Source organism: Thamnophis elegans, chromosome 13, assembly GCF_009769535.1.
Source record: "Thamnophis elegans isolate rThaEle1 chromosome 13, rThaEle1.pri, whole genome shotgun sequence".
Classification (NCBI taxonomy): Eukaryota; Metazoa; Chordata; class Lepidosauria; order Squamata; family Colubridae; genus Thamnophis; species Thamnophis elegans.
In genome coordinates, this window is record NC_045553.1 from 16,161,601 (window position 1) to 16,175,401 (window position 13,801).

The 13,801-nt window shown below is 47.8% G+C and overlaps 1 protein-coding gene across 1 annotated transcript in view; it reads right to left on the minus strand.

Annotated features, from left to right (window-relative positions):
• Positions 1-13,801, minus strand: part of AIFM3 (apoptosis inducing factor mitochondria associated 3) — a 60,645-nt gene that overhangs the window by 17,020 nt on the left and 29,824 nt on the right. Inside the window, 12 exon segments of the mRNA XM_032228912.1 lie at positions 14-52; positions 55-76; positions 3,236-3,307; positions 3,404-3,423; positions 3,426-3,518; positions 5,446-5,478; positions 5,481-5,575; positions 6,841-6,932; positions 10,021-10,107; positions 11,132-11,244; positions 11,871-11,967; positions 12,912-12,956. Coding sequence (XP_032084803.1) covers positions 14-52; positions 55-76; positions 3,236-3,307; positions 3,404-3,423; positions 3,426-3,518; positions 5,446-5,478; positions 5,481-5,575; positions 6,841-6,932; positions 10,021-10,107; positions 11,132-11,244; positions 11,871-11,967; positions 12,912-12,956 — 808 coding nt within the window.

The following is a 13,801-nucleotide window of genomic DNA, read 5'->3' on the forward strand; positions in this document are numbered from 1 at the left end:
CTCCAGCACTTACCTATGCCGATCACGCAGACGTCTGCCCGGAGTAGCCGCCACTCTTCAGCACTACCTCCTTCAGCTTTGGGGAAAGGTAAAATGCAGCAAATTAAAAAAAAAAAAAAACCCCTTCAGCTCAACAACATATTGAGCTGAAGCTAGAAACATTTCTGCTAGGAATTCTATCTAAAATTTATAATAAAGAGAATGCATATTTAATCATTCATGTATTAACCGCAGCTAGAATTGTATTTGCACAACATTGGAAAAGTGTAGAGATTCCTATTGATGTGAAGGTGATATGGTAAATATTAGACTGTACAGAAATGAACAGATTAACATTAGCAATTAAGGGGAAAGAGCAAACTGATTATTATATGATATGGGAAGTGTTTTACCAATGGTTGGAGAGAGAAAAAAGGAGTTTGGAAATGAAGAAAGCTAAAAAATAAGTAGGCAATAAACTTAGATAGATATAAATAAGATGAAAACTGTTAGTATGTGTATGATGAGAATTACGATGTTTAATGTTGATATGATATTATTACTAGAAAATATTAAGAAGAAAAATGGAGAGTTCTATAACATTTAAATGCTCAATATATTAATACTAAACTTAGGGAAATACTGTTAATATGAATGTGAAAGATGTGGCAAAAAAGGAACGAGGTTGCACAGAAATGTTTGTACCCAAATGACACATGGCATAAGGAAAGATGGTATGTTTATTTTTGTAATTAACAATAATAAAGCTCTTTAGAAAAAACCCAAACGCCTAAGTGATTTCTTGTTACAGTTCTGCTTGTCTGTGAAGATAGAAAGCTAGACACTGCTGGGTGTGGGAGGCTCCTCACCTCTCCTTGGGTGGGTGGGTGGGTGGATGTGGCTGGGGAGTTTCAAACAGAAATATCCTGGCTAGATTTGAGAAGGGAAAAAAAATTATATTTAACTATTTTTGGGTTTGCAGAAATACCACCCCAAGAAAATAAAAAGTAAGAACTGGAAGAGACAGCTACAACAGTAGAAAAAGAAAGAAAGAGGGAGGGGAGGAGAGGAAGAGGAGGGAAGGAAGACAGAGTTGCGGAGAGGAAGATGGAAGGAGAAGGAGAGAAGGTAGAAAGGGGAAGAGGAAGAGAGGAGTAGGGGAGAGGTAAGAGGAAGAAAGTGGGAAGGGAGGGGGGGAGAAAAGAAAGGGGAAAAGAAGGTGGTGTCAAAACAGGAGGAAGGGATGGTAAATAAAGCAACCCAAATAGTATGTTATAACCCTGTAAATGGAATGACAAAAGTATAAGAACGACGAATGTAAAAAAGAATAATAACTATGTGAATGTATACCTATAATTGTACATAGAGAACAAAAAATAAAAATAAAAAACTTTAAAAGAAACCAGAAATATCCTGGCAACCTTGCAAACTCTGAGCAACTGAAAACCATCAATTATCTGAAATATTATAGGTTCTCCTGCTTGAGCAGGGAGCTGGACTAGAAGACCTCCAAGGTCCCTTCCAGCTCATCCATTCTATTGTTCTATTGTTGTTCATCCTCCCCAGAGGCTCTACGCCTCTCTTCCACCCCTCCTCAGGTCCAAGGAAGTCTTGCAAACTGCCTCCCCAACTGTGGACTTCCTCACTCTGTACATGGGCAGAATCCTAAACTCTCAAAATGAGGCCAGTGGAGGGCTGGAGGACTTCCAGGTCTTGGCTGCAAGGGCTGTGGCTGGTGGGGCTGGCAGTCCTATCCATAACAGGGAAGTGCTAGGAGACAGTGGGCAAAGATGAGGAAGGGCTCTGTTCTTGATGTTCATATTTTTATTTTCTAACTCTCCCAACCTCCCTCCGAAAGAAACAGGAGGCTGCCAAGATGATGAACCAGGCATCCTGTCTAAAGAGCTGCCCTCCCAGGCTTCCCCCTTGCAAAAAGAAATATCTTTTTCACTCAGCGATTAATTCCAAAGCTTGCAAAGAGTCTTCTCCCCCCGCCCTGGCCTGGCCTCCCCAACCAGAGGCTCAATGGAGGGTTTTGAGGGGGCCCCAAGCCTCACTAAACTCCATTCAATCAATCAATAAAACTGGGACCTTGGAGGTCTTCTAGCCTACCCCCTGTCAGCAGGAGACCTATATATATATCAGAGTTCCCCAACCTTTCCGTGTTGGAGCGAGGAAGAGAAGGAAGGAAAGAGGGGATTATTTTATGGGAGGGGCAGGTGCATGTGTGCATGTGTGTGCGCGAGCATCTGCGAAGTTTGCAGCAATGCTCGTGTGAATGGAGCCAGACCCTCCGGGATGCTCGTGCAAACATCCATTGAGTGGGGATGTGCACGTGTGTAGATGTGATCCAGTGTCGATTAGGCCATAGCTGCGGCCCACAGGTTGGGGACCCCTGCCCTATACTATTTCAGAGAGGTCCCTGTCCAATCTCTTCTTAAAAACTTCCAGTGGTGAAGCACCTCATTGTCCTCCCTATTGGGAAGTTTCTCCTTAATCTCCTTGATTGGTTTCCATCCATTCTATCCAGCAAGAAGCAGAGCCAGCCAAATGTATAGGCTGAAAAATAGCTTTTATCCATCAGACATCTACACAACATAGCACCACAATCAGGTTTAATATGATAGATTTGCAGGGCCAGGGTAACATACATGTTTATACCAGTGTAACATAATATATTATATATATGTATGTGGTAATGTGTGCTAGTTATAGTTATTTGGGTTTAGGGATTTCTTTTTCTTTTCTTTATTGAGTTACTAGCCATAAACCTTGCATTGCCCAGGTATTTATTTATAGGGGGAAATGTCTGGACCAAACATTTCTAATGTTGGATTTTACCCTTACCAGAGGGAGCCCCCTTGTGGAGTATTGTGGAGTACTGTGAAGCAGTTACCATGGCAACTCCACTGTGCTGTACAGTAGAAGCCATTTTACAGCAGTACAGTAGAAGCCATTTAAGGCACAACAGGCTGTATCTTAACAGAACACCCACCTACCCATGAGGAGTTTTAAGGGTGTCTTATCCCCGCAATATTTTTTCAGTGTTTAAGTCATCTGTGTACCAAGTTTGGTTGAAATTCCTCGAGGCGTTCCAGAGTTATGCTGGAACATACACACACACACAGCCATTTTTACATATATGGATGGAGATGTATTTGGCGTTTTCAGGAGGGCTGTACCAAGGGAGGCTGATTCAATTTTATTGTACACATTGACAATAAAGGTTTGGTTTGATTGATCCATCCAACTCTACCTTGCCCTCCTGTTCCCGCAGTTCTGACACTTCGGTCTGCATGTAGAACTTCACTCGGTTGTTTTCAAACATCTGTCCCAGAGGAGAAGGGGAGAGAAGGTTGAAAGACATTCCACTCAAAACAAGGTTCAATCCTCCCCAAATGCCCCCTGCAAGGAGCTGCCTTGCCTTCATGATGGCTCGCCCAACCTTTCCCCAAAGAATTTCTTGAAGGGGGCTTCTTCCAGCTCCACCACCGAGACTGAGTGAGCCTTCTCCGAAAGGTAGGCAGCCACCTCCATCCCTGCAAAAGGCCAGAGGGAGCAGAAGGGTTAGGGAGCCACCGCAAGAAAGACCCAACACAAGCTGAGAGTGCAGCACAAAGGCAGACGATCCAGCTGCTGAAACAAGTCAACTTGGGCAAAACGAGGAAAAAACAGCAGCTAAAAACAGAGGGAGAAGCCCCCCTCCTCAATCTCCAACTTGGACACAGAATTTAATTTTCAAGACTTATTTAGCCTGTGTCCACATACTGTACTAAATCATGATTTCCTTAATCATGGTTTGTGCAATAAACTACAAACAGCAGGATCTGCTTTGCATGCTAAGTCATAAACCATAGATACCGGGTTTCCTCAAAAATAAGATCGGGTCTTATATATTTCATTTGGACCAAAAGACCTATTAGGCCTTATTTTCAGGGAGATCTTATTTGAGGGTAACTGCCAGCCCCCTCCCACCATCTGCTTGCCCGCATTCTCAACAGCTTTACAAGGCTTCCCAAGGCAAACACACTTTTGCCTGAATGGAAAAATGACTGAGACTTGAAGCTTTGTATGCTTGCAAGTGGGATGTTTTAAAACAGAGTAATTAGCAAAAGTGTCCCATTTGCAAGCAGAGAAAGCTTTGTCTCCATCTGGGCAAAAAGTGTTTGGGTGCTTAGACGGTGCTTGGGATTTGTTCCATTCCCAAGCACCCCATAGGAGCCCAAACACTTTTTGCCCAGATGGAGAAATGACAGAATACTGGAAGCTTCCTCTACTTGTAAATGGGATGCATGCAATTAGCAATAGAGTAGAGTAGAGTAGAGTTATAGAGTAGATAGAGTAAATAGAAGACCCTGTTTCCTTGAAAATAAGATCTCCCCAGATAATAAGCCTAATTGGGTTTTTGAGTGCATGCGCTAAAATAAGCCTTCCCCCCAAAATAAGTTGTCCCTGAAAATTTTCAACACAGCAGCAGCCATGAGGTGACTACCCTCACCGCCTCCTGCACCTCAAAATAATAAGACCTCCCCAAAAATAAGGCCAAGTGCTTATTTCGGGGGGGGGGGTTTCAAAAGAAAATAAAACCCTGTCTTATTTTTGGGGAAACACGGTAGAATTAGAATTAGAATAGAATTCTTCATTGCCCAAGGGTGATTGGACACCAAGGAATTTGCCTGTGGTGCAGATACATAAAAAGACAAGATACAATTGTCACGAATCATAAGGTACAGCACTTAATGATGGTCATAGGGTACAAATAAGCAATCAGGAAACAATATCAATAAATCATAAGGATACAAGCCACAAAGTTATAGTCCTGCAGTCATAAGTGGGAGGAGATGGGGGATAGGAACGATGAGAAGACTAATAGTAATAGGAATGCAGCCTTAGTGAATGGTTTGACAGTGGGGAAGGAATTATTTGTTTAGCAGAGGGACGGCATTCAGGATCTCTATTTCAAAGTATCCCGTTTGCAAGCAGATGGAGCTTTGTTTCCCTCTGGGTGAAAAGTGCCTGGTGGAGCCAGGCAGAGGAAGAGGCACAGGGGAGGCGATCCCAACGCACCATCCACTCTGTCCCACCATCTCTCAGCTTGCCCGTGGCTGCACTAGGCAGGCACCTGCTCGGAGTGGCGGGATCAGCTGCCTCTCCCCTCCCCCCATGCCTCTGCCTCCGCACTCGGACTTAACTACGCTGTGTCAAAGGACCAGCGGGCTGCTGCTGCTGCCGGACACTGTCATCCCCCCATGCGCTCGCTTCTTGTGCTGCCCCCAGGCTTATTTTTGGGGTAGGGCTTATATTAGGCCCACCCTAAAAATCAGACTAAAGCTTATTTTGGGGGCAGGTCTTATTTTCCAGGGAGACACAGTAGTAAACCACGCTACTGCATGCTAGACTCAGATGAAACAAACCACGTTGTGAATCAGGTGAGCTTCCCAGGGCGTCTAGGCAGCCTTTGCTCACCCAGGAAAGAGGCTCCCACCACCACAGCGTTTTGCCAGTGGCCACTTTGACCACCCGGTTGGCATCTTCCACAGCACAGATGGTGAAGACGTTCTCCACTTCCTTGCCTTTGCAGCTGAGCGTTTTGGGTCTGGAAGGAGAGATTGGAGAGGTCAGGCCAAGGGAGCCTCTAACGCAGTGTTTCTCAACCTTGGCAACTTGAAGATGTCCGGACTTCAACTCCCAGAATTCCCCAGACAGCATTCGCTGGCTGGGGAATTCTGGGAGTTGAAGTCCAGACATCTTCAAGTTGTCAAGGTTGAGAAACACTGCTCTAACGGTTGAAGAAGGGCAGGTGGGAAAACCAGGGAGGAAGTCTCCATTCCTGGCCCCAAGCGCCCCAAGCCAAGTTTGATCAGGAAATGACTAGAATTCTGGCTACCCAGTTAGAGTAAAAGGCGTCACATCTGAGAAAGGGAACTGCAGCTCCTGCTTCATCCTTTTCATCCCTTTTATTATTAGGTATGTTTGCCGCCTTGAGTTATTTATAAAATAATAAAAGTGGGATAAAAAAAATTAAATGACTAAATAAAATTGTTCAGTCTCCTCTTGTTTTATGGCCAGCATACACCGCTCTCATCCTACACCCGTGATGGCGAACCTATGGCACATGTGCCAGATGTGGCATGCAGAGCCCTCTCTGTGGGCGGGCACGCCATCTGCTCTTCTGCTTTCTGGCATGCCAGCCAGCTGGTCTTTGCAGGCACCAGAGCACTGGAAAACAGCTTAAAAATGGCCCCAAAACAGCCAAAAAAACAAGCATGCATGTGCTGGCCAGCTGGTCTTAGGGTTTCCAGCACTCTAGTGCACGCACATGCATGCGTGTTCCGGTTTGGGCACTCAGCGCCGAAAAGGTCCTGCATCACTGTCCTACATGGTCTAAAATGGTTTAGGAAGGCAAGCTGTTCCACTGGTTAACTGTGCCAAAGTTTCTCCATAGTTCCATGAAATTTCATCAGATTCCACAAAACTAATTTCAATTTCTAAGCCATGGAATCTTAGGCTGAAACCCACTGATTCATCTTGAAGATACCACAACATTCTGAAACGGTCTGTCAGACCCAAACAACCAGATCCACCCGTGAAGAGTCCAATTAGCTCCTTCATTACTCACGTCTATTACAGAGGAATCTTCTCAGACTTTGCACCCAGGACAGACTAGAGAAGGTTCAGTGGCATTCAATGGGGATCAGACCTTGCCTTCTTGTGATTAATTAAAGTTTCCAGACTAATTCCTCACTTGACTCTCCCCCTGGTTCAGCCAGTCTCTCTCCAACACATTTGGGGTGCATTAAACCTCCCGCACCTGAAAAACAAGACCTCAACACCTGGTGCAAAATCTTTAGGGCCACCTACGTGTTCCCTGTTGCCAGCAGCAGCTTGTTGTACTCCATCTTAAACCCATCCTTGAAAATGGCCGTCTTGTTCTTGACATCCACCGCCACCACCTGAAACAGGAAGGACGAGCCATTAACAGTAATTTCTTAGCTGTTTTTTTTTTGGTTTTTTTGCCCATCAGACCAACACACACCTACAGAGTTGTTGTGGCCTGTCGGCTGCCAGCCCCTCCAGCAGCTAATTTAGAGGGGAGGACGAGGAGGCGGCAGTGGCATGGGAGGCCCGAGGGGGAAGTGGGAATGGAGCTGGCAGAGAGAGGGGGGCAGAGGCAGAGCCTGGGCCATCCATCAGCTCTCAGATGGAGAGTCAACAGCCCCCAGGTCTGGAGGGGGGCGATGAGGAAGAGGAACAGCCGGGTCCAGTGCCTGATGCATGGATGCACAGAAGGCAGAGGAGAGGAGAGCAGTGGAAATCTATGGGCTGATCCTGGGACAGAAGAGCCACCACTGCTAGCAAAGCCCCCTCCTCGCCCGCAGTCCAGCGGAGACTCTGGTTGCTGCTTGGAACTTGGCAGCGACGGAGTCTCTTAACCGGATTGCGCCTCTACGGCCGCTCCGAGGCCGTGGATCCAGGAGGGCTCCTGGTTTACTAAGGAACTCCGGGAGAGGAAGCGCCAGAAGAGACGCCTAGAGCACCAATGGAGATCCAATAAATCCGAATCGAACCGAGCACTTTAACCATCTTGCATCAGAGAATACATCCGGGCACTCAGGACGTCGAAAAGAACTTACATTGCCACTCTGATGGCTTCCGCTGAGTCGCGCCCAAGCCGCCCTGTTCAGGATAACCCGCTCCCTCCTAAATAGGAGGGATAAGGGGGATCCTTTGCAGGGCAGGGCTGAGGATTACGTCCAGTTTCTCGCGGACAAAGTTGCTCGGTTTCAGACGGACTTGGACTCCAATTCTGCAGAACCAGCCGAGGCACTAAGGGATAATCTGGTAGGCCATCGCTGGGTTGAGTTCCAGGCTGTTGCCCCTGAGGACGTGGACAAGGCCATGAGAGCTGTAAGTGCCTCCACATGTGTACTGGACCCGTGCCCCTCCTGGCTGGTTGTTAACAGCAGGGAGGTGACACGGGGCTGGATCCAGGCGGTTGTCACCGCCTCCCTTCGGGAGTGGGTCTTTCCCCTGCTCTTAAGGTGGCGGTGGTGAGACCCCTCCTGAAGAAACCATCTTTGGATCAGCCATTCTAAACAACTATCGTCAGTCTCCAACCTCCCCTTTGTGGGAAAGGTTGTTGAGAAGGTGGTGGCCTTCAGCTCCAGCGGTCCTTGGAGGAAGCTAGTTATCTTGACCCATTCCAGTCTGGCTTCAGGACTGGCTACAGCACAGAAACCGCTTTGGTCGCATTGACCGATGACCTCTGGAGAGCCAGGGATGGAGGCCATGCCTCCATCCTGGTACTCCTTGACCTCTCAGCGGCTTTCGATACCATCGACCATGGTATCCTTTCTGCGACGACTGCGGGAGGTGGGGGTGGGAGGCACTGTTTTACAGTGGTTCTCCTCTTACCTCTCGGACAGGTCGCAGTCGGTGTTAGTCGGAGGGCAGAGATCGACCCTAGGCCCCTAACATATGGGGTGCCGCAGGGTTCGGTCCTGCCCCCCCTACTTTTTAATATCTACATGAAACCGCTGGGCGAGATCATTCGGCGGCACGGGATAAAATACCACCAGTATGCGGACGATACACAGTTGTATCTGTCCGCCCCGTGCCAACTCAATGAAGCGGTGGACGTGATGAACCAGGCCTTGAGGCTGTTAGAGACTGGATGAGGGTTAACAAGCTTGTGCTCAACCCAGATAAGACCGAGTGGCTGTTTGTGCTTCCCTCCCACTAATTTGGCAAGTGTTCATCTCTCAGGCTGGGGGTCAAATACTACGCCCCTCAGGACAGGGTCCGCAACTTGGGAGTCCTCCTGGACCCACAGCTGACTTTTTGAACACCATTTGTCAGCTGTGACCAGGGGGCATTTGCCCAGGTTCGCCTGGTGCACCAGTTGCGCCCCTACCTGAACCGGGTGGCTCTCACAACAGTCACTCGTGCCCTTGTGACCTCTAGGCTGGAGTACTGCAATGTGCTCTACATGGGGCTGCCCTGAAGAGTATTCAGCGACTTCAGCTAGTCCAGAATGCGGCCCGCGCGAGCGATCGTGGGTTGCCCTCGTTTCACCCCACATAACACCTATCCTCCGCGAGCTACACTGGCTACCTGTCGATCTCCGGGTACGCTTCAAGGTGCTACTTGTCACCTACAAAGCCCTTCATGGTAGTGGATCTGGGTACTTGAGAGACCGCCTACTGCCAATTACCTCCACTCGACCAATTAGATCCCATAGATTAGGCCTCCTCCGAGTTCCATCAGCCGGTCAATGTCGACTGGCAACCAGCGGAGGAGAGCCTTCTCGGTGGCAGCTCCGACCCTATGGAACGATCTCCCCGTGGAGATTCGTACCCTCACCACCCTCCAGACCTTCCGCATAGCCCTTAAAACCTGGCTGTCCCGACAGGCCTGGGGCTAAAGACCGCAACCCACCCGAATTGTATGAATGTTGTGCTTTTAATGATGTACTGTCTTATGTGTTTAATCTGTTTGTCCTCCCTTCCTTCCGAACTGTGAGCCGCCCTGAGTCCCCCCAGGGAAAAGGGCGGCATATAAATAAACTACCTAAACCTAAACCTAAACCCTAGCTCTGGGGATCAAAGGCAGGGGGTGGAGATGAATAGTTGTAGCAGACAACTATTCATCTCCCTGCCGGACAGACTTGTTAGCCTGCAGTGAGAGAGAACTTTTTGCCGGGGCTCCTAGTAAAGGAATCTTTCAGTTCACTTCAAAGGGTTTGTGTTGTCTGGGGAGCTGGGTCATAACAAGAGTCCACGCTGGGAAGAGGCTTCAGGGAGCCAAACGCACCCATCCTGCACTGTTTTCAGAGATGAAACCAGGCCAGGTGACATGACCTCCCTCCACAGGTCCTGGTTCAATAGAGCAGCTCTCGAAAGTGTGAGTTAAACCAAACCATCTCTGGATTAATAACAAAGTCCTTTTTACATCCACACAGACTCTCCCTTCACACATCCCACAAAGAGATCCAGGCCCTCTTTGAAGCTCCCCCCCTCTCCACAGAGACAGGACCCTCACCTGCATTTCAGTCAGGACCTCAATGTCGTTCGTGCGGAAGAATTCTTTTGGACGCAGAGCGATCTGGTCAGCGTGGGAATCCATTGACTGAAAGCAGAGGTCAGTTTTATGCTTAGATACTACTTAAGCGCCTTCCAGAGGTGTTGGAAGGGTTCTGAGAGTTGTAATCTCACCTACACCGAAGGGTGTCCATAAGAGGTGTAATGGTCTATGGCAGTGCTTCTCAATCTCAGCAAGTTTAAGAGCTGTGGACTTCAACTCCAGAATTCCCCAGCCAGCTTGGCTGGGAATTCTGGGAGTTGAAGTCCACAGCTCTTAAACGCTCTGTTGGAGCGACGGGTAACTGCATGCGCATGAAGTTGAACAGGTTGTTACACCGGTTAGGATCCCACCCCTGGTGGTAGCTTCTATATTAATTTGAGTCACTTTTAGGAAAAAGAGCAAAGATCAATATTAACTGTGCCCTTAGATGCCATGACTATTATCAGGTGGGCACTGGAGGGAGGATTCCATCCATACCTTCGGCCAGAGTGGGATCTCATATTCTACAACCTAGTTGGTAGATCTGATTTATGACACAGACAGAAGGGAGGGGATAGAGGGGTAAAGTTCAAACGCAATTAAGCGGAAATCAGTTTTGGCTCTCTGTGAAGTTCCCAGAAGATGACCTAATTAATTTACAAGCCTCAAGACAAAGTTCAAAAGAAATCCATTCATTTATTAGGATCAACATTCTGGCATATTCTTCTGCGGAGCCGAAACTGATTTCCGCTTAATTGTGTTTGACCTCTCTATCCCCTCCCTTCTGTCTGTGTCATAAATCATATCCACCAACTAGGTTGTAGAAATATGAGATCCCAGTCTGGCCGAAGGTATGCATGGAATCCTCCCTCCAATGCCAACCTGATAATAGTCATGGCAATGCTTTACAAGTTGACAGATGAGTGACAAGTTACATGGACACCCATGGACTGCATGAAAAGGAATTCTGTTTCATTTCAAAGACAGCATCACAGAGGCTCAACGCTCAGAGATGGAAAAGATGGAAAAGTGGAGCAGCACCCAGTGTCCTCAAGGAAGCCTTGGAGAAAATTCCTGGGTAAGCACCAACCTTGCTCAGCTTGGGCCTGTCGTAGGGCAAATGTCGATCGATTGTACACATCACAATCCTGTCCGAGAAGCCCTCTTGGCGGAGAGTCTCTGCACATACCAGCCCAGCAGGACCTGCCAAAGGAAGTGACTGTTGGTGGAAGCGCCCGTTGTTTGGTAGCTGAGAATTCCCCATTAGGTCTTCTCCACCTTCCTCCCAGAGTAGCAATAACTTATATACCGCTTCACAGTGCTTTCCAGCCCTCTCCGTTTACAGAGTCAGCCTCTTGCCCCCAACAATCTGGGTCCTCATTTTACCCACCTTGGAAGGAGAGAAGGCAACCTTGAGCCTGGTGAGGTTCAAACTGCCAAATTGATCTGAGGGTCCCAGGAAGTAGGAACGGCGCCACTCCAGCACAGAGGCACCAATTGGGCTGGACAACTATTTGATTTGGAGGTTTGATCCAAAAACAATTGTATAGATTCCCCAGACTGAATGGATTGTTCAGAATAAACGAGAAAGCCAATCTGAATGACTGAATCAAGGCTTCCACAATGGGGGTGTCCTTGTGAGTTTTCCCACAATTCTTTTAAAATATGGGCAAGACCAGATTCATTTGGGCATCCGAAGGGATGGGCAGACATCCCTGCTCCTTGAACCGTGCAGTGGCGTCTCCAGGAGGACACCCATCCAAGCAGGGCTCTGACCCCCACCCTGAGGCCTCCGCCCTTGAGCACCTCCTCTCTACACCAGCCAGTACCTGCCCCAATGATGAGCACATTGGTGCTACTGATGCTGTAGTTGCTCAGCGAGATGCATTTCGCCATCACCTTCGTCCGCTTCTGGGCTTGAAGAGCCTGGGGTGCAAGGAGGGGCCATGTCAACTCAGTCCCGAACTGATGCATGCAGCACCCCAATCCCTACACCTCTGGCCAAGTCCCCTCCAGCCAGGACTCTATCCAGAGTGGTGATAGAGCACCCAGCATTCTTGGGCTGGTGGGGGAAATCTGGATTTGAAGGCACTCAGTCTGGGAAAAGCTGCTCTGCACACAGTTAGTTAGTGAGTTGGTTGAAATTGGTTGGTTAGTTAAATTGGTTGGTTGGTTGGTTGGTTTTTTTGGTTAGTTGGTTGGTTACTAATAGCACTTAGACTTATATACTGCTTCACAATGCTTTACATCCCCCTGTAAGAGGTTTACAGAGTGAGCATCTTGCCCCCAACAATCTGGGTCCTCGTTTTACGGACCTCAGGAGGATAAAATGCTGAGTCAACCTTGAGCCAGTCAGGATTGACCTCCTGGCTATGGACAGAGTTTGCCTGCAGTTCTACATTCTAACCACTGCGCCCCATGGAAGGAAGGAAGGAAGGAAGGAAGGAAGGAAGGAAGGAAGGAAGGAAGGAAGGAAGGAAAGAAGGAAGGAAGGAAGGAAGGACAATAGCAATAGTACTTATATACTGCTTCAGTGCTTTACAGCCCTCTCTGAGCAGTTTATAGAGTCAGCCTCTTGCCCGTAATAATCTGGGTCCTCATTTTACCAACCTCGGAAGGATGGAAAGCTGAATCAACCTTGAGCTGGTTAGGATCGAACTCCTGGAGTCAGCAGTGAGTTAGCCTGCAGTACTGCATCCTAACCCACTGCCCCACAATGAATCCAGTTAGTTAGTTAGTTGAATTATATGGCTATCCATGTCCTTTTTCTGTGACTGTGGGTGGCTTACAATCAAATAATTAAAATACACAACAGGAAAAATAGAAACTACAAATCAAATAGCATTAATTAACCAGTCCTTACAGCTTACCTGTTTGCTTGCTCGGATGTACACTTTTTCCTTCTCAATTTTCACCTAGAAGGAGAAAGAACACTTCATGTTTCATGATGCAACTTTCACCTCATTAAAATAAGTGTTTCATCATTATATAAACCTAGCTGAGCTGCCCACCCCCGCCCCCCAATGAAAAACAAATTGTCTTCAGGGGGACGGTGTCAAGCGAGATGCCAGCCTGACCCAGCAGAGGCTCAGATTGCCTCCAAAGTCCTCCCATACCAAGGATCCAAGGTCATCCCAACACATGGTTGACTTCAGCTTCTTTTGGAAACCTGAACATGTGCAACATGTGAACATGTGTAAATCTGACATCTGTCAGAGGTGCTCCAGGCAATCATGCCCAGGTTGACCTCTAAGTTCCTTTCCAACCCTAGGATTGTACCAGTAAAGATCAAAGAAATGGTCTCAGAGCAAGAGTTGGCAAGACATTTGTGGGACAGCATCGGCTGCTATTCCAGACAGTGTTCCTTATGCGCCATTATGTCCATAGCCGCTGATAAGGAGAGAGTGTGTGTATGTGTTTTGTGTAGACTGCCATCTCCTTTCAGCCCTTGGCCTGCAGGACTGACAGAGTAGAGCTGCGTTCAATTTTTGGTCACCACATTATAAAAAGAGGTTGGGACTCTAGAAAGAGTGCAGAGAAGAGCAACCAGGATGATGAGAGGACTGGAGGCCAAAACACATGATGAACGGTTGTAGGAGCTGGGCCTGGCTGGTCTAGTGAAGAGAAGGACCAGGGGAGACAGGATAGCAGTCTTCCAAAATTTGAGGGGCTGCTACAGAGATGCGGGGGTTAAGCTATTCTCCAAAGCACCTGAAGGCCAGACAAGGAATAAGGATGGAAACTAATCAAGGAGAGATTC